Source organism: Gossypium raimondii, chromosome 11 (assembly GCF_025698545.1).
Source record: "Gossypium raimondii isolate GPD5lz chromosome 11, ASM2569854v1, whole genome shotgun sequence".
Lineage (NCBI taxonomy): Eukaryota > Viridiplantae > Streptophyta > Magnoliopsida > Malvales > Malvaceae > Gossypium > Gossypium raimondii.
Genome location: NC_068575.1, coordinates 50,054,297 through 50,076,485, shown reverse-complemented (window position 1 = coordinate 50,076,485; position 22,189 = coordinate 50,054,297). Strand labels below are relative to the sequence as shown.

Here is a 22,189-nt window from a genome sequence, read left to right as displayed (position 1 = left end):
ACGTATTAAAACCTTTATCATTTCAGAGAAAGAAAATGCCACACCCAATACGTTAGGGCACGGCATTCTAATTTTCCCCAAAAAGGAATTAGGCCAAAATACTAGTGTAATAAAAATTTAAAAGAATATCCATTTATTCAAGATTTAAGAAATCGCGCCCAATCGTTAGGGCACAATTCCTTTAGAATCCCAAACTCGAATATTTCCTTTATTATTTTTAAAATATTCATTTCGAGAAATCAATGCGTCACATCCAATACGTTAGGACACAACGTGTTGAATTCCCAATAATGGGTTCTTTATTTTTTATTAAAGAGAAATGCTAGATTGTTAGATTTAACGAAGAAAATCGGAACCCAATACGTTAGGGCTCAATTTCCTTGAAAATCCTAAATCGAGCATTATCTCAATTTTGAAAAGTTTGAAATCGAGTAAAAAATGATGTGATGCTACATTAAATATACCATGCAATAATAAATATTACGATTGTCGAAGAAATAATATACATAAATGAATAAATAGAATCAATATACATAATAAAAATAATCACATACAAAATATCAAATGAATGATCAAAATAAAAAAATGAATTTTAACATATAAACGAAAACATGAATTAATAATCGAATGAAGAAAATAAACAAAATATAAAGAATAAAAGGCACATAGTATATATGCATTGAAATTAAAAGTCATACACATAATTTACATATGAAATCTTGGGCTATGAAACTTATACATACATGATGCATTTATGAAAATAAAGGGAAAAAAATTATAAAGTATATAAAAAATATATTTGCATTTAAAAAAATGTTCATATATATAAAAATTAGTTAAAAATATTAATATGTGTACATACATATGTATACTAAAATAAATATATACATTTAGATAAAAATAATAATTACATATAAATAAATAAAATATAATTATATTATACTACAAAAAAATATATGTATATGAAAAATATATATACATATATTTTTAAAAAATAATTAAATATAAAAAAGAATAAAAAACTAATTAATAAAATAATAAAGAAAATGAAAAAAAGACTAATTTGAACTGTAAATAAAAACTCTGAGGCAAATCTATACATAAATGGAAACTGAAGGACCAAATTGAACGCGCATTTTACATGGAGGGACCGAAAGGGAAATTTTCCCTATTTCCCTAAACGGCGTCGTCCAATCAGGATCGAATTGAAATCGAAAATAAATAAAGGCGTAAATTTAAAAAATAAAAAAACTTAATTACAAAAACATTAAATGGCGGAGGGGCTAAATAAATAAATAAAATTCGCAGTGGTATCACCTTCTCCCTTTTTTAAAATCGTAAATAAGTAAAAAAATAATCGAAAGAAAAAAAATAGTAAGCCACCTTTAAAAAACTGTCAATCGTTCTCTTTTTTATTCCTCATTCTCTTCTTCTCATTTTTTTTCTACAATGAAGGGAGAGGCCTCTATTTATAGTTGAGCCTCCCCAAATCCAACGGTACAGATCAATTTCATCAACGGTTGAGATTAAAGGGTATCTACAAATTAAATCTCTAAGATTACAAAATCATATCTTCTAAGATTACATATCATATCTAAGATTGCATATATCATATCTAAGATTGCATATCATATCTAAGATAAAAAATTATGTTTCCATATGTGAGCCTGGGCTAAAATTGGGTATTATAGCTGCCCCTCTTTGCTCGTTGTCGTGTAACAGGAACGGAGCAAAGACTTTAAAAATGCCCAATTTTACCCGGTCTTGCTGGAACATGAAACTCTTCTTTTTCAAGTAGCGTCATTGCTTCCTACTGCATCTTCAGAAGTATAGGAGCTAGTGCTTCAATCTATTCCACTGTAACTTCAGGGAGATAAGACTTATAGCTTTAATCTGCTCCACTGCAACTTCAGGAGGATAAGACTTGCTGGCTTAAATCTGCTTCCCACTATCTTGGAAAGATAAGATTTGCCGTCTTCGATCTGCTCCACTACTGCTTAGGGAGATAAGATCTACAATCTTTAGCTTACTCCGCTGCTGCTCAGGGAGGCAAGGCTTGGTGGCTTAAATCTGCTTCCCACTATCTTGGAAATATAAGATTTGCCGTCTTTGATCTGTTCCACTACTGCTTAGGGAGATAAGATCTACAATCTTCAACCTACTCTGCTGCTGCTCAGGGAGACAAGGCTTGATGGCTTAAATCTACTTTCCACTATCTTGGAAAGATAAGATTTGCCGTCTTTGATCTGCTCCACTATTGCTTAGGAAGATAAGATCTACAATCTTCAGCCTACTCCGCTGTTGCTCAGGGAGACAAGGCTTGGTGCCTTAAATCTGCTTCCCACTATCTTGGAAAGATAAGATTTGCCGTCTTCGATCTTCTCCACTACTGCTTAGGGAGATAAGATCTACAATCTTCAACCTACTCAGCTGCTGCTCAGGGAGACAAGGCTTGGTGGCTTAAATCTGCTTCCCATTATCTTGGCAAGATAAGATTTGCCATCTTTGATCTGCTCTACTACTGCTTAGGGAGATAAGATCTACAATCTTCAGCCTACTCCACTGCTGCTCAGGGAGACAAGGCTTGGTGGCTTACCGGTTTGTTCTCTGGGGAACATGACCTGTATAATTCATTTTATGAACCTAATTATGCCTAGCGATTAGGATGTCGTGTTTAGAATGAGTCAAATGCTTCTAACTAAGTATGTATGAATGATGTTTGCATGAATGCATAATGTCATTTTTTCATTTTTTTATATAACGATCTTTCTTTATCGCTTAAGTTATCATTGCTCGACATTTATTAAGGTTTTATCACTTACGCGCTATAACGCCTTCGCTCAGTTGACGTCTTTATTTAGTCAGATTGCCCCCATTGTAAACCTCAAAGTTCAATCCACTAGGACGCAAAATTTGTACCATCATTCTCCCACTATAACCCGAGGTTGGATATATATAGCTTTTTCTCAATCCACTCCTATCACAATTCAAGGATACAAGATCTAAATCTTTCTAGTCTCTTACACCATTCTCAGGGTGTCGTACCAAAGGCTCATGCGTAAATGAAAGCTCTCTTCCCCGAGGTAGCCTCTTTCTATTGCCTGGTGATCATTACTTGCTTGTTGATTTAAGCTTTGTCATCAACACGACATCTTATCATTTGGTTCAACCAATGTTTTTGACAACAAAATCCAAAGAGAAAGTCCTAGTTTAGACTCTTCCTTTTCAGATTTCCAACCTTTAAACCTGGTGCGTTCTAAATAATAGTCATGTTTCAGGCTCATGTATTATTTAGAAACTTATAGAGTAATATGCAAAAATTTCATTGTGAAAGTTTTATTAGTCCATTAATCATTATTCTAATGCAACATGCTTGCGAAAAAAGGTCATAACAATGGATAAGAATAAAGTTAGCTCTGAGCATAGCTCGAAAGGAATAAATTATCAAAAATAGTAAAGAAGGATAAAGAAATTGATTGGGAATGCGTATCTTGGAAAAGAATGAAGTATTCTAAGAACAACAAATTCAAAATAAATAGTATTAAGACGAGGTGCCCCAGATATCGCAGCTTGAACTTCTCTGTACAAACTTCCTGAAGACCATTCTGAGTTTGACATGTATTTAGGAGATCTATATTACTCTCTCAATGCCCCAAGATGTTGCGTACCCTTTCCTGCTGACCAAGGCATAGCAAGATCACAGCATGCCCCATTCTAACCAACATTTGAGCTGCTCTAATTACCTCATGCCCATTCTGATCAATATTTGAGTCGCCATTTTTAGGTTTTCAACTCAAATCCCCTTTTGTCTAAGGCGCCCTTTGCGGGTTTTCACCTTAGCCTCTCCATTTTACTTTTTCATTTTTCACTTTTTCATTTTTTTCATTTCATCATTTTTTTTCGACTCAACGTGCCCTTTGCGGGTTTCTTACCTTGATCATCTCTTTCCTTATGCGGAATATTTCCTGACTGAATCTAAGTTTACAGGACTTTGCAGGTTTATCATCCATCTCGCTCAAAATCAAAGCTCATTTGAAAAACAAACCTTCTCTATAACATAAGGTTCTTTCTAATCCGTTTCCCTCCAAAATATATTTTTGTAGAGGGAGGATCTTCAACATTAGGTCACCCTCGTGGAATTCTCCGGGCTGAACCTTTTGTTAGCTCGTATTATCTTCTTCTGGCGCATTTGACCGTGATGGATAACTTTGAATATTCCTCTTCAATTAGAATTGGATCCAAAAACTCAGAGAGAAAGAATCTTGTCTTCAATAGGCAAAAACCGCGATAGGCCCAAGAAAAAGGCAAAGCCCCGACAGAGACAAGCCATTGTCATCCCTTTCGATCAGAATCAATGTCATTCCAGATAAGTTTTTGCACATAAAAATATTCCACTTTCATTTTGTATGCGAAAGATCTTCTTCAGTATCAAGTTTCTCTCGTAGAGCCTTTTGGGACGAAATTTAACTATGACGAAAAAACTTTAGATCTTCCTTTTCAATACGAAGAAATGGTAACTTGACTTTAACGGGCAAAACTATGATAAGCCAAAAAAAGAAAGCATTGCCCCAACAAAGAATTCTAACTGCATTGTTCGTGTTGTTTATCTTGAACATACTGCAAATTTTTGATGTTGTACTGCTGTTCAGATTACAATGACAATGCTTAACCTGGGCATATCTTGGTATGGCTATGTGAGGACATCTTTGAACTCTTGAGGTAACTCAACAAGGTCTTTTTTTGTTTCTCCGGTTATGTACATTCCTTTAAGGTCACAATCTTCACTGTCTCCTCTAGAAGTAAAATTTCCTTCATGCTCTACCATCCTCAACAAGTCCGGAGATAGGCTACAATCTATGTCATTTTCAAAGTCATGAGATCTCCCTAAACACATGCCTCGCTCAAAAAGAAAATTCTGAGTCTATCACAGCGTCACTCAGTCATTGATATCTGGGGACCTATAGCAAGTACCAACGAATATACAAAAGAATGTATGAATTTATGAATAATTATTCGTACAATATAATTATGAATGAAAGAATGATGTGGAAGAGAATCCAAAAGAATGAAAGAATAATAACTCGCAAAGAATGAAACAATATTGGCTCAAAAATAAATGCAAAGATGTATTTTATTAGAATAACGACGTTCAGACATGAGCCTATTTCATAAAGGAATTCTTATTGCCTCTAGGCTGAAGGCAACAAGTGTGTTTTGAACATTACTCTAAGTAATCTCTAAATACTACAGGGGTTCCTTCTGCAGTCTAATTATTTAGAACACTCCCAAGTCTATAAGGGCGAAAATCTGACAAGGTCCCTTTTCATTTGTGTCCTCATATATGTCATTGATGTGGACGTTTCTTTTAACTCTTTCATAGAACTTCATTTTTTTATTATCCATCATATTTTGTTGGACTTAGCTAACGCTCTTGCAGCAGTAGCTGGTCCTACCTCTCCCTTTGGAGTTGTTCAGGTCTTTCCAATCATTGGTCCATTACTTAGTTTTTGATCGAGTACCGTAGCGGTGTTTGGTAGGTTGGTTGGTTTCCAAGTTAACTGAGGAATGGTTTTAATCAATTAGGCTCTTTTAGTAGACTTTAATGTTTATGATGTCATGCAATGCTAATGCATGCAATGAATGCATAAAGAGATGTTGATTCTGATTCAATTCCATTTAGAAAACTTTACTAGAAAACAAATATCTTTACATAAAATGGATATTTATACGGCCTTGCCCTCATAGGCGGAGATATTCAATCCTCTTCTTCATTCAAGCGTTAAGATAAATCTCACGAAATTTTTAAAAAAACGTCTCTTCTATCTCCTTTTTGCTCGATCCGGGCCGTAACTTGTTGCTCACTCATCCTCGTGATGCTCGTTGGCTTCTCTTTAAGAAGGTTCAGCAGCTCTCGAATAATTTTTGTCATCTTAAATCCTTGGGCAACGGAGCCATAGTCGTGTAGTCCTCCATTAAATTATCATCCTTTTCTTATCGCGTTTTCTTGGGTCATATTCGGACAACCATATTGTCATCCACTTTATCAAGAAACCCATTTCCTTATGACAAGCTCTCTATTTAGCAATTGAACATGAATCAACACCTCCTTTTTTTATGATGAAATGAAATGTCATGTCATGCAATCAAAATAAAACACAAAAGGTCAGTAACATAGAAAATAATCAGGAAATAATAAAACATCTATTCGGATATCTACCAGGGTTTAGTGCGGTTCTACCTAAGGTAAGCTCCTAAGGCTCATTATATGCGGTTCGGTTCTAAAGTAAAGGTACCCGAACCAGCAGATTCCTCAATCCTCACCCATTATAGGCTCATATGGACCGAGTTCAGTTCAGGGGAATACATTTCCCTATGGCTGCACGGAGATGAAAATCTCACGAAGACATAGGGACGGATGTATCCCGGAAGCGGTCCACTACCCTGGACGGAGGTGAAAACCTCACGAAGGCATAGCTTCTCACTCCACTTAAAAGGGTAAAATTGTTCAACTCATGAGATGCATAATGCAAACAATATTTAAACAAGAAGATAATGAATGCAAAAGGATGTCATGAGTTTTAAAAATATATTTTCTCGACCATAAGACAAAAATTAATAAACTTTGTGGCTCGATTCTCTTATTTAAAAAAAAAATCCCCAGTGGAGTCGCCAAGCTGTCGAAACCATTTTTTGAAAAAAACAAAAATTTTAGGTTGTCGACTTTTTAAAAAAAAATTAAAATTGGGAGTCGCCACCAATCTTTTATTGAGGTGTGATTGGATCACCTAAAAAAAACGGCTTTGGTCTATGAGTTTTAGAAAATGGATCCGAGAGTCGGTTACGTACGAGGAAAGATTAGCACCCTCGTACGCCCAAAATTGGTACCTAGTTAATTAATTAATGTCTTAATGTCGAAAATTTGAAGAAATATAATCCTTAGAAAAAACTTAAAAACGTTACGTATTAAAACCTTTATCATTTCAGAGAAAGAAAATGCCACACCCAATACGTTAGGGCACGACATTCTAATTTTCCCCAAAAAGGAATTAGGCCAAAATACTAGTGTAATAAAAATTTAAAAGAATATCCATTTATTCAAGATTTAAGAAATCGCGGCCCAATACGTTAGGGCACAATTCCTTTAGAATCCCAAACTCGGAATATTTCCTTTATTATTTTTTAAAAATATTCATTTCGAGAAATCAATGCGTCACATCCAATACGTTAGGACACAACGTGTTGAATTCCCAATAATGGGTTCTTTATTTTTTTATTAAAGAGAAATGCTAGATTGTTAGATTTAACGAAGAAAATCGGAACCCAATACGTTAGGGCTCAATTTCCTTGAAAATCCTAAATACGAGCATTATCTCAATTTTGAAAAGTTTGAAATCGAGTAAAAAAATGATGTGATGCTACATTAAATATACCATGCAATAATAAATATTACAGTGTCGAAGAAATAATATACATAAATGAATAAATAGAATCAATATACATAATAAAAAATAATCACATACAAAATATCAAATGAATGATCAAAATAAAAATTGAATTTTAACATATAAACGAAAACATGAATTAATAATCGAATGAAGAAAATAAACAAAATATAAAGAATAAAAGGCACATAGTATATATGCATTGAAATTAAAAGTCATACACATAATTTACATATGAAATCTTGGGCTATGAAACTTATACATACATGATGCATTTATGAAAATAAAGGAAAAAAACTATAAAGTATATAAAAAATATATTTGCATTTTAAAAAAAATGTTCATATATATAAAAATTAGTTAAAAATATTAATATGTGTACATACATATGTATACTAAAATAAATATATACATATAGATAAAAATAATAATTACATATAAATAAATAAAAAATAATTATATTATACTACAAAAAATAAATATGCGTATATGAAAATATACATACATATTTTTTAAAATAATTAAATATAAAAAGAATAAAAACTAATTAATAAAAAAATAAAGAAAATGAAAAAAGACTAATTTGAACTGTAAATAAAAACTCGAGGCAAATCTATACATAAATGGAAATCAAGGACCAAATTGAACGCGCATTTTACATAGAGGGACCGGAGGAAATTTTCCTATTTCCCTAACGGCGTCGTCAATCGAGATCGAATTGAAATCGAAAATAAATAAAGGGTAAATTTAAAAATAAAAAAACTTAATTACAAAAACATTAAATGGTGGAGGGGCTAAATAAATAAATAAAATTCGCAGTGGTATCACCTTCTCCCTTTTTTAAAATCGTAAATAAGTAAAAAATAATCGAAAGAAAAAAATAGTAAGCCACCTTTAAAAAACTGCCAATCGTTCTCTTTTTTATTCCTCCTTCTCCTCTTCTCCTTTTTTTTCTACAATGAAGGGAGAGGCCTCTGTTTATAGTTGAGCCTCCCCAAATCCAACGGTACAGATCAATTACATCAACGGCTGAGATTAAAGGGTATTTGCAAATTAAATCTCTAAGATTACAAAATCATATCTTCTAAGATTATATATCATATCTAAGATTGCATATATCATATCTAAGATTGCATATCATATCTAAGATTGCATATCCTCAAAAATTATGTTTCCATATGTGAGTCCGGGCTAAAATTGGGTATTACAACTATCATACGACCCTGCTTAAGTTTTAAAAATTCTTTATGTTTCCGGTCGAGAAACCTCTGACTGATGTATTTATTTTAGAATTTTGTTTGAAAGAATTCCCAAGTAATATTCTCTTTCGACACAGAAGGAATTAATGTATTCCACCACTGGTAAGCTGAATCTTTTAACAAAGATACTGCACATTTAAGACATTCAGCCGGTGAACAAGGTAATTCATCAAGAACTTTAATTGTATTTCTAACCAGAACTCAGCTCTTTCAGGATAATCCTCAGCTGTAGCTTAGAATTCTTCAGCACTGTACTTACGGATCTTATCAATAGGAGGCTTACCAACTCTGATAGGTTCTGTACCTTGAGAAATAACGAGAGCCGATTGAGGAACAGGAAGGGGTGAAGGTTGTTGACCAACCGGGTTCGTTCGTTCAAACTCAGTGAACCACTCATGCATCATTTGGAAGAATGTCTCTTTAGCCTCTCTTCATCGGCCCTCAGATACGACCCTTGTAGCACTCGAAGCTACTCCTTGAACGAAGGTTTGAGCGTTTCTTTCAGCTTCTTTAGAATCAGCTCGGTTGGATGACATTGCTATATGAAAACATGCTTTAAAACGGTCAGGAGATATCACACTATCACAAATTATATAATGGCATGTATAGCTAGACTCGTATATGCCATGTTAGTATGAAAATTGACTAAACCGTAGCTCTGACACCAATAAATGTAACACCCCTAACCCGAATTCGTCACTAAAACAGGGTTACGAAGTATTTCCAGACTTTATAGATCAACTAATCGGACATTTCATATACTATAACATTCATATCAGAAATGAATTGAAATCAAACATATTGTCCCTTATATGAGCCATTGCGCCCAAAATACACGTTAGAAACAAGTTAGGACTAGATCGGGTAATCAAAGAATTTTTCTGAAAACATGAAAATTTTTCAAAGATGCAAGGGACACACGCCCGTGTGGCCAAGTCGTGTGACTCACACGGTCAAGAGACATGCCCGTGTGTCAGGCAGTGTGGGCATTTGAAATAGGGGCACACGATCGTGTCCCAGCCCGTGTCCATACCCGTGTAACTCTCTGACTTGGGTTACAGAGCCAAGTCACACGCTCGTGTGCTAGGCAGTGTTGGCTATACTGACTTATGCAGTTAAAATATACAGGAGACACATGACCGTGTCACCTAGCTGTGTGTCACACACGGCTGAGACACGCGCCTGTGTCTCAACCCGTGTAGACAAAAATAGGCCGTTTTTAAGCCACATTTCTCACCTAATTTGGTACCTACCTAAACACAACAATTTTGCACATCAACAAAACATAATAAAGCATTCAAAACAAGCCAAAATCATGTCTTAAACATGAAATATTACCACATACAACCAATATGCCATTAAGCACCTCAAATAACAATTTAAGAACATGTCAACCAAGTATCTCAAGTTACCTAGATGACCAAATTCATGTATGCATATTTAAACCACATTTTATATCACTCACACGTTAAACATAACAAGTCACTTATATATATACATCAAAATATACCAACACAAGTCATTCAAATGACTTGTCTCAACAAAACATTTATATACCAACATTGACCAAAATAACCTATATATGCCATTATATCTGATATTGATTTACTAAAAGTACCAAAAGAGCCAATGGATAGTGTGAAATAGCTCCGAATAGCTTCCAACCCGAACAAGCTTCTGAATTACTTTAAAACATGGAAATTAACACAAAGTAAGCATTTAAGCTTAATAAGTTCGTATAGTACAGAATTTAACTTACCATTTAATCACATTTAAGGTAAGCATACAAACATATCCAAACCAATTTGGCCAAAAGCCTAAACACATATTCTTAACATGTTAGGCATGTAAATCACATATAAGATCCAACACACATGGATAAATTCATCAAGTAATCATATTTCATGAATTTCATGTATATATCGGTAATAGTTCATATCGAACATAATATAATTTCATAACAAAATTGTGCCCGTTTAACCATTTAGAATATCGTTGGATACACGGGTGGTACACACAGGGTGTACTAAACTGTAATCCGTCAATTCATATTCATATATGCTCATACGAGTTGTAAACGGGAAGCTCTGCTGAGCTGAATAACGGGAAGCTCATGCGAGCTGTATAACGGGAAGCTCATGCGAGTTGTATAATAGGAAGCTCATGCCAGCTAAATAATGGGAAGCTCATGAGAGCTGTGGTGTGTCTGTAACGTATGCAGGACTCCAACCAAATCGATAACCCTAATGACATTGTCTGTTGTATCTTACGAATTCTTACGATTCAAATGAGACTTGATAATTGTCAGATGTACAATCGGTATTTATTCATGGCAATTTTATAATTCACAAACAATAAATCAATTAAGCACATATTAACGCACAATTTAATTACACGAACTTTTCTTGATAAATGTATGTAGATATGGAGGCAACTAATCTGATATTTTCTCTTTACCTCGATTTAGCTTTGTACGAGGTCTATCTGGATCTATACGAATGAATTTTACTCAATTCAATATAATTCATATTCAATGTAGTCCAGCACATATTTTTGGTAAAATTACTATTTTTCCCTATACTTTTAATTTATTACAATTAGGTCCTAGGCTCGAAAATAACTTTCATGCAAATTAATCCTTACTCAAGCCTAGGTAATTTTTATGCCTATTAATAGTAGCCCATATAATTTCATAAAATTCACAAATTTACCACAAATTTATCATTTTTTCAATTTATTCCCTAATTGATAATTTTATCAAAATTCTCTTTACAAAAGTTGTTTATCTAACAATAACCTTTGATTTTCTATCATAAAACTTCATAATTAAAGTATACTCATCAATGGCAAAACCCTAATGCTTTAACAATTTTGCAAATTAATTCCCGAGTTAGCTAGATTAAGGTACTACGATCTCAAAAACATAGAAATAATCAAAAACAGGACAAGAATACATACCTAATTGAGCAAAATAAATTTGCTAAAACTCAAACTTCCATGGCTAGAGTTTTTTTTTTGTGTATGATGATGAAAATGATAATAATTTATTTTATTTTATTTTATTTATCACTTAAATCATTAATTTCCAAAATTACCCTTAATAATTCATTAAATTTCTAATGATGAATAGTCATGCTTAACCACTAAGCATTTTAATGGTCTATTTACCATATAAGGACCTCCAATTTCAAGTTCTTTAGCTATTTAACACATTTAGCTATTGGAACTCAACTTTTTCACTTAATGCAATTTAGTCCTTTTCATTAAATTAGGTATGTAAACAGTAAAATTTCTTAACGAATTTTTTATCATACAGAGAGACCATATAATAATAATAAAATAAATTTTTCCCTGAATTGGATTTGTGGTCCTGAAACTACTATTCTGATTTCACTTGAAAGCAGGTTGTTACATTTTATGTTTTAAATTACCCTTAATGAAATCAACTCAAATAACTCATATTTAATAATTATCTATGAAAGTTAAATTTCTTTTGATTATATAATCTTGAATCTTTCTATCCTAAACTAAAAGGAAAGGAAAAAAATATTTGTAATTAATTAAATTAATTGCTTGTTTTTGTTTAGGTAAAGAATTGATGAAAAAGTATGCATTTTGTTTGGAATGGAAGATAAAATTAATTAATTGAATTAATTGCAATGAATTTTCTTTACTTTTAGCTTAGTATGGAAGATTCAATATCATATAATCAAAAGAAATTTGGGTTTTGTAGACAACTATTAAAGATAATCATGTTAATTGATAATTTTTAAAATAATTCTAATACATCAAAATAAATTAAATAAATTTTTGAAAAATTTTATCCATTGATAATGTTAACCGATTTGCTACTATAATTGTGAAAATTGAACGTTAGTAATGACAATGTAGAAAGATTGCAAAAAAAGAAAAGAAAAGAAAAAAATAAAACACACAGATTTTACGTGGAAACCCTTTCGGGAAAAATCACTAGCAGAGGAGAAGAAAATTCACTAATGTAAAATATATTATACTAATAAATGCTAAACATATTATACTACTAAATCTTTTAGAAAGAAAATATATTTTGTTTAAATTGACTTGCAAGCAATCTCTTAGAATTTCTATCACACAACTCTAACAATCTCCCCATTGACATGAATTCTCAACGAAAAAGTACTCCAGCTCTTTCATGAAACTCCTAAAGGTTTTATCTTCAACAATGAACACTAACCAAGTTTGTGCATTACTTGGTTATAGGAAGTGACTTATTCATCATACCTGCAGGATTTTCATGAATACTAATTTTGCTCACAACAATATCACGACGAGTAATAATATTATTAACAAAATGATACCGGACGTTAATGTGTTTTGTTCTCTCATGAAACATTTGATCATCTGTAAGAAAGATGACACTTTGACGGTCACAAAATATTGTATTGATTTGAAGGTCTTCATTGAGTTCACTAAAGAGTCCCTTTAACCAAATACCTTCTTTACAAGCCCTAGTAATTGTTATGTACTCAGCTTCAGTGGTAGACAAAACGACAATAGTTTGCAAAGTGGCTTTCCAACTGATTGTACAACCCCCAATTGTAAAGACATAACTTGTGAGAAATCTTCTTTTATCAAGGTCTCCAGCAAAATCAACATCAATATACCAAATGACTCTATCTCTATTTCTTCCAAACGGTAACCAAACATCAATAGTACCTTGTAAGTATCTCAAAATCCACTAAATTACTTTCCAGTGTTCTTTACCAGGATTTGCCATGTATCTTCTAACTGCACTGATTGCATATGATAAATCTGGACGTGAATAAACCATAACATACATAAGAGATCCCACTACACTAGAATATGGAACATGTGACATGTAGTCAATCTCATCATCTGATTGTGGAGACAAAGCCAATGAAAGTTTGAAATGGGTTGTTAAAGGAGTACTAATAGGCTTAGCACTCTGCATATTGAACCTGCAAAGAACTTTCTTAATGTACCATTTCAGACTTAGGTACAATTTACTTACTTTTCTATCTCTGAGAATCTCCATACCAAGTATCTCTTTTGTTGCTCCCAAATCCTTCATCCCAAATTCTACACTGAGCTAGGCTTTGACCTTTCATATCTTTACTTCATCTTTCGCTGCTATCAAATGTCATCAACATAGATGAGTAGATACACAAAAGAACTATTACTATTTTTTTAAAAATAAACACAACTGTCAAAGCTACTTCTTTTGAAATCATGAGTAATTATAAAAGAATCGAATCTCTTGCACCATTGCCTTGGTGATTGTTTCAAACCATAAAGAGACTTTTTTAGCAAGCAAACATAGTCCTCTTTTTTTGAGAGTATAAAGCCCTTCGGTTGTTGCATGCAAATGTCCTCAAGTTCTCCATGCAAGAATATTATTTTTACATCTACCTGTTCGAGCTCTAAATCATACATGGCAACAATACCAAGCAAGGCTCGAATCGAAATGTGCTTCACAACTGGAGAAAACACATATGTGAAGTCCACACCTGGAACCTGAATATAACCCTTTGCAATAAGTCTTGCTTTATATTTGGGCCCTTCAACTCTTGGAGTCATTTCTTTCCTCTTGAACACCCATTTACAACGAACATCATTCTTACCTTTAGGAAGCTTTACAAGATCCCATATTCTGTTCTTGTGAAATGATTCCATATCTTCTTATATAGCAAACATCCACTTTTCTGAGTCTTCACAGCTAACTGCCTCGAAATAAGTTAATGAATTTTAATTTGCATCTATATCTTCAACCACATTTAAAACATAAGCAACTAGATCAACCTCGACATACCTCTTTGGAGGTTTAATTTCTCTTCTAGTTTTGTTTTTGGCAATAGAATATTGTGGTGAACAAATGACTCTATTTTGAATTTTTGTACTAACTTGAGGAGTCGACTCTGTTGTAGATACTGGTTCAATCTAAAGCTCTATCTGCTTTTGTTGTTATTTATTTAAAGATTCTTTAAGAGATAAGTTAGACAGTATAATAGTTTTATAAAAAATAACATCTTTGCTAATCACAATTTTTCTATTTTCAGGACACCATAGCTTATACCCTTTTACACCAACCTTATAACCAGGAAAAATACATTTAATTGATCTTGATTCCAATTTTCCATTATCAGCATGAGCATATGTAGGACACTAAAAAATCTTTAAATTAGAATAATTACCAAGATTACCAAACCATACCTCTTGTGGAGTCTTTTTCTCAATGTCAAATGATGAAGATCAGTTAATAAAAAAACATGTAGTAGAGGCTACTTCAGCCTAAAACGACTTCAGTAAATTAACATTTGACAACATACATCGAACATTCTCCATGATCATTTTTTTCATTCGTTCTGTAACACTGTTTTGCTGTGGAGTATGACGATCTGTCAAGTGTCTAACGATCCCTTTTAATTTGCACAATCGTTAAACTCATTAGGACAAAACTCCAAGCTATTATATATGTTGAGGTGTTTTATCTATTTTCCTATTTGTTTCTCAAGCATAGTTTTTCAAGGCTTGAATGCAAAAAATACATCGCTTTTCTGATTTAGGAAGAACACTTAAACTTTTCCGGAAAAATCATCAAAAAGTGTTAGCATATAATTAGCTTCACCTCTTGAAGGCACTCTAGATGATCCCCAAAGATCAGAATGAATATAATCCAACGTTTCCTTCGTGTTATGGATTCTTCTCATGAATCAAACTCTCTTTTGTTTCCCAAAAATACAGTGCTCATATAACTTGAGTTTTTAATTTCCCTGCCTATGAAGAAGTCCTCTTTTATCAATTTTGTCATGTCATTCTCACTCATATGCCCTAAACGCATATGCCAAATTCTAGTAACATCATAATCTAACAAGGAAGAGAAAGCGATGGTTGCATCATTAGTAATAGTAGACCCTTACAAAACATATAACTTGGCAATTTTTCTTTGCCCCTTCATCACAATGAGGGAACTCTTGCTAATTTTTAGAACCTCACTTTTAGCTATGTATTTGTGTCATTTTTAATAAAAAGTATTTAACGAAATCAAATTCCTCTTCAATTATGGTACATGTCGTATGCCACAAGTGTTCTAACGACTCTATTGAACATCTTGATTTTGATTGTGCCAACACCTGCGATTTTACATGAAACATTATTTCCCATCAAAATAACACATTTAGATACTGTTTTATAAGTTGTAAATCAATCCCGATTGGGGCTCATATAGAAAGTGCAACCAGAATAAAAAATCCACTCCTCGCTCACTTTAGAATTGTTCGTAAAAGCAACTAGGAGTCCACCATCACTGTAGTCTTCTACAACATCAACTTCACCGGATTTTTCTGGTTGTTTTCCCTTTTGATTCGCAGCCTCCGTTTTAATCTTGTTCTACAACTTATAACACTCAGATTTAATGTGCCCTTTCTTCTTGTAGAAGTTACATGTTTTATCTCTGTTTAAAGATCTTGATCTACCCTTAGATTTACTGCGAGGATTTTGATCTTTTGTCTTGCCACGATCATCATCGGTATCTCATTCTTGTCTCTCACGAACAGTGATACCCTCTCTTTGAAAGTCAAATCTAATCATAAGATGTTTCATCTTGTCATACGAGGTCAAAAAAGCATAGACCTCATCAACTGTAAGAGATTTGCAGTTATACAAAATCGTGTCTCTAAAGGTTGAATAAGACGGGGGCAACGAATAAAGTAAAATAAACTCTAGATCTTCTTTATCATATTGAACCTCCATGGCCTCCAAGTTCAAGAGAATTTCTTTAAACACAATTAAGTGTTCGTGCACAGACACATCTTTCTTCAAACGATGAATATAAAAACGCTACTTCATATGTAACTTACTGGTCAGGGTTTTCGACATGAATAGCTGTTGCAGTTTCGCCCATAATACAGCGACAATATTCTCCTTCATCATATTCTGCAAAAATTCGTTAGAAAAATGAAAATATAATTGCATCAAAACTTTTTGATCTTTACGCTTATGTTCTTCCATCGTCAACGTCGAAAGCATCTTATATATCCCTAACAGGGCATCCTCCAAATCTATTTGCGCAAGAATTACCTGTATCTTTATCTGCCACAACGCGAATCTAGAGTTGCGATCCAACAATGAAATTTCATACTTTAGTGATCTCATTATCGTGATTGAGATAAGCAACTCGAAAAACTCTGATACCAATTTGTGATAATTGAACGTCGATAATGTCAATATAGAAAAATCGCAAAGAAAAAAAAGGAAAAGAAATAGAACACAGATTTTACGTGGAAACTTTTTCGGGAAAAACCACGGGCAAAGGAGAAGAAAATTCACTAATGTCGAATTCGAATAATACAAGAAGAGTTTTGATTACATCTATTTATAGGTTGAAAAAGCCTAATTCTAATCAATGTAAAATATATTATGCTAAAAAATGTTAAATATATTATACTAAATCTTCTAGAAAGAAAATATATTTTGTTTAACTTAGCTTGCAAGCAATCTCTTAGATTTTGTTTAACTTGACTTGCAAACAATCTCTTAAAATTTGGGTTACACAACTCTAACAATAATTTTGAATCTTAATATTTAAAAATTTATATTTCAAAACCTAAATTTAGAATTTTCAATAATGGGATAAATAAGTACAATTTAATAAATTGTGTGTATTATTTTAATTTCTACCCCTTTTCACTTTAATTCTTGAGTTTTTTTTACACCAATCAATACTTAAAAAAGATAGTTGTTGAGTGACCAAAATGAAAGCGACCTAAAAGTTGGGTGACCAAAATAAAAGTGCAAACATAATGTGACATGTACAATTGCTCGCTGCTAAAAATTTAACGCTTGGGTGACTAAAATGAAAACATCCTGGTGAACAAAAGTAGATTGTTGATTTTAATTCGGGATCCGTATATTGTTTGACACTGTATTGGTGGTAGTTGATGTAATAATATTTATGATGATTCTTAAATTTTTTGCCCAATTAATTGAGTTTTATCTTTTGAAGTCTATTTTAGTAATTGTGTCAATTACTCATTAGGTCACTTAAATTATGATTTTGTGGAGTTTTAGTCTTCGATGTTATTAATTTAGTTTTAATTTTAGAAAATAAAAATCTCTAAGATTTTAAAAGAAAATTTACATTTGATCAAAAAAGGTGGCAAGAGCTTATAATAATTTTAAAATTATTATAATCTAAGTGAATAAAACTCTAAGAAATAATCTAAGTAAATATAATATTTTTATTAATTAATCTACATCTTGTAGTGTACGTTATAATAATTTTAAAATTATTCCATATATTAAAAGTAAAATCTTTTAAAATCAAATTAAATTTATTACGTCAAACTATAATAATTAAATTTTCTTTAAGGGATGAAGTTGGAAAATTAGAGACGGACCAAATTAGTTTTACAAGGTGGTTAATATATACGGAGGTGTTTAAATTTAGTAATTTGTAGTAATTTAGACTAAATTAATATTTTTGGGTCACTAAAATTTAATTGGGTACGTTTTATTTTATAAGGGTTTAATTAAATTTTTATTTTTTATCGAGAACTTTTTAACTCTTTAACCTTAAATAAATAAGATATGGAACGATTTTAAACTTTTATGAGAGTAAAAAAAAAACTCTCTCATACATGGTAATAATTATAATTAATATTTAATATATTAAATAAATTAAATTATATTTATTTTAAGTTCTTCAATATTTTTTTATTTTATACCGGGTAATGTGTCATTTTATTATTAACTAATAGTGCATAAGATTTATACACGGTGATGCATCAAATATTAATCCATATTTTATAATCTAAGTTATTTTATATTTTCTACCTTAATACTTTAATTCTTTCGCAAATAAATATTTGAAAATTGATAAATTTTACACTTATATAAGAAATTTATTTCACATAAATTAGGTTTATATTATAGTTATAAGTAGATATACGAAAAGTTGGATTTACATAGCAAATAATATTTGTTTCCCCATAACCGAACCTAAACCAAGTCAATGGATTGCTCGGCTCTGATTTATTTTCTCTCTTTATCTAAGTATTAGGGTTTAGGATTTTATATATTGTATTTATTTATTTGCATGTACTGCATCTAGAGGTGATAAAGATGAGGAGGAAGGCGAGGTGCGAGGACAAGTTCAAGAGGAGTGGCTTTAGGCATGGTTGCACTTGCACCTTGGGATTCAGTCATATCAACGGGAGCATCTAAGGGTGTAGTTAAGTCAAAACCTTGAAGCAACCGAGCCATTGTCAAATGTACAGCCTGCAACGTCCACTTAATTCCCGGGCATGATCGTCTACCAGAACCAAATGGAGTCAGCTCAAAGTTCCGTCCCAAAACATTCACGTTTCGATGGCTCGTGAGAAATCTTTCCGGCTCAAACTCCTCGGGGTTCGACCAAACCCGTGGGTCTCGGTGCAACTTCCAGGCATTCACAAATAAACGAGTGCCCTGTGGAATGTGGTAGCCGCTGACACAACAATCTTCCCTGAGGACATGAGGCATTAACATTGGCACTGGTGGATAGAGACGAAATGTTTCCTTAATAATGGCTTGGAGATAGTTTAATTTCTCCATATCAGAGTCTTCTGCCCATCTGTCTCGACCGATTTTGAGGTCTAGCTCTTGTTGAGCACGCTTCAAAGCGTGCCTATTGTTCATCAAGTTGGACAATATCCATGTCATTGCAATGGCCGTGGTGTCAATCCCTGCTATGATTAACATCTAGATAATACATAAAAGAATAAACCCAGCTTAGGATCATTGAACTATGGTCCAAACATGGATGCATTAATGGTTAAACCATCAACAAATGAAGATTCCACAGTGTAAAAACATATATATACCGTTATCGTTGCCTTGATAATCTTCTCGCGTGTATGACCGGACATGGCATGACCATCCTTTATCGTAGAGAGCATCACGTCGATGAAATCTTGGTTGCTGTTGTTTTCTTCTGTTTTAAGCTTCTTTAGTTTGTGTTCATCGACCCAAGTTTCGATAAGCGACTCCATCTCCTTTGAAATACGCTTCATGGATTTCACTTGGTTGCTCCATTTATCCATCCATTTTAGAAACGGAAACACTTCTGAAACTGCAGTAGTGGCTAAAACTGAAGCAAATTCTTTAATCAACTTGATGAGATGCTTTGCTTCTTCATGGACTTCGCCATCAGCACCCGTGAAATATCTCTTCCCAGCAATCATTCTCACCATCATGTTTACAACCAAAACTTCAAGCCTCGGACCGACCGAGATATTCTGGTTTGGAACCTGCTCATTTTTCTTGCAAAACAAGTACAAATTTTTAATAAATGCATTCACCTCCGAGGCCCGTACCTGCTTTAATAACGCTAATCTATGGACCGAGAAGAGTTCAACCACGGCTAGCTTACGAATCTCAAGCCAATACGTTCCGTAAGAAGCAAACCCAAAGCCTGCATGGTCGTAAGCCAGGTATGTCCCTGCATTCGATCTTGGCCGATCGGCAAAGACCTTATCATTAATGGTGAAACAGTCTTTGACAGCTTCCGGGCTGCTGACGACACAGGCGTGGGATCTACCGAGCCGGATTGTGAAGACGGGTCCATATTTATCCGCCAGGGCCGCAAGGGTTCGAGCACCTGTTTGTTGGGCACGAAGCAGGTGAAGGTGGCCTATGAAAGGTAAGGCACCAGGGGGTTGTCGGACAAGTAATTTGCCCTCCGTCTTGTGGCTACAAATAGTCCACCATAGATTGTACAATATGAACAATCCTAAAGAGCCTACAACAATTGCTGGGAGACCAGAGGCTAAATCCATGATAATTGAAGAAGACTGAATTACCCTGACTTGTTGCTCTTTTTATAAAGCAATAGTGTTGAATAGGCAAGGCACTAATTTGTAAGACCAACACAAATTTGTTTTTGTTTTTCTGATTTATAAAAGTATACCAAGCTTCAATAAATAGGGAATCTAAAATGAGGGGTTTTACTAACCATCTGCCTGCTGTAAATTATATTTACTAAAAACAGGTAATTAATGGCTTTTTTTTTTTAATCAAAGTAGTGCTTTTATTCCATTACTAATCACCTACCCTTATTATAAAACCCATCAACTAACTAAATCATGTGGCATTTTAATTAAATAAACTTTAATAAAAATATTTTAGAGTTTCTTCATTTAAAAAATTATGAAAAGGATGGTATAGTTTAAATTTTTTATATATTATTTTTACATAATATATAGTAATATATTGTATGCAAAAGAAACACTTACATTATAAATGTCACTTTTGTTAGTATTTATATAGTTGTTTAGAGTTACTTCATTTGAGAAAAAGAATTATAGGTACATAAGTATATATGAAATCTGTGAATTCTAAGTTCAAAAGATTTCCTATTTAATTATATTTAAAGTAAGCTCCATTTTTATAATTAAGTTTTAAATATGATTTTCTTACAAATTATTAAATATTCTAAATAACTCCTCAATATATTTTTAATTCTAATTTACTACTAACACAATTTACGACTAAATCGATTAAGTACCATGTAGTGAATATATTTACTACTTCATTTCATATTAAACTTTATTTGTTATATCTATCTTTGAAAGCAGTCAGATATTCATTTTTTAAGTAAAATAATGTTATATGCAACAAACAACTTTTTATATGTGAAAAACAATTATATAACAATCATCAAATTTAAAATTATATAATAATGATTCAATTTCAAAGAGTTCTACCTTAAGATTTGGTTCCTTAATTATATATTAAATTCTAATATTATAAAATTAAATAATTATTTCAAATATTATTATTTTTATCTACATCGTAGGTATGATATTTCAAATATTTTATATGTGAAATATTTCAATTAGTTATTTCAAACGCATACAAAAAAATATATAAGATGCCAATTTACTACACTCATTATATGGATTGAAAGATAAATATTACACATATAAAAATTATATTTACTAAAAATAATGATATTTGTAATAATTATTTGATTTTATAAACAAAAGAATTATTAATTAAAAATATGAATTAAAAATAAAAATGTGAAAACAAATATATTTATTAATTATAAAAATTAATTAAAAATAATAAAAAAGCTTGAAATAACATGAAATAAAAATACATATTAAAATAGTTATAAGGAGAATTAAACTTGAGACTCAAGGATGAAATTACAATTATCTAACCATCTAACCCAAAGAGTTAATGTATCAAAATATTAATTAAAAAAACTTAAAACAACATGAAATAAAAAATTCATACATGAGTAGGAAGCAAATCAAATCCAAGACTTAAGGATAAAAGCACTAACATTTAATTATCGACAAAGAATTAAATTGTCAATTTTGAGTAAAAATACTTTTGTAAAACACATTTCTTTTATATATATATATATATATATATATATATATACATATATATGCACATAAATTAGCTCTATTAAGACTGTTTGAAAAATGATAGGTGTACTAA

At 32.3% G+C, this 22,189-nt stretch overlaps 1 protein-coding gene across 1 annotated transcript; it reads right to left on the bottom strand.

Moving 5' to 3' along the window:
• Nucleotides 1-18,599: 18,599 nt before the first annotated feature.
• On the bottom strand, nt 18,600-20,590 carry LOC105803314 (cytochrome P450 CYP82D47). Its single transcript, XM_012635434.2, has 2 exons — nt 19,561-20,590; nt 18,600-19,438 (listed from the first exon to the last, which is right to left on the bottom strand). The coding sequence occupies exons 1-2, from the start codon at nt 20,512-20,514 to the stop codon at nt 18,806-18,808; spliced, it is 1,587 nt and encodes a 528-aa protein (XP_012490888.1). The 5' UTR covers nt 20,515-20,590; the 3' UTR covers nt 18,600-18,805.
• Nucleotides 20,591-22,189: the final 1,599 nt, after the last annotated feature.

What these genes read in the sequence shown, in the direction of transcription:
- LOC105803314 (XM_012635434.2), bottom strand. Translation starts at nt 20,514, where the DNA reads ATGGATTTAGCCTCTGGTCTCCCAGCAATTGTTGTAGGCTCTTTAGGA. An exon ending in TTATCAAGGCAACGATAACG is followed by an intron (nt 19,439 to 19,560) that starts GTATATATATGT and finishes TGTATTATCTAG; the next exon opens with ATGTTAATCATAGCAGGGAT.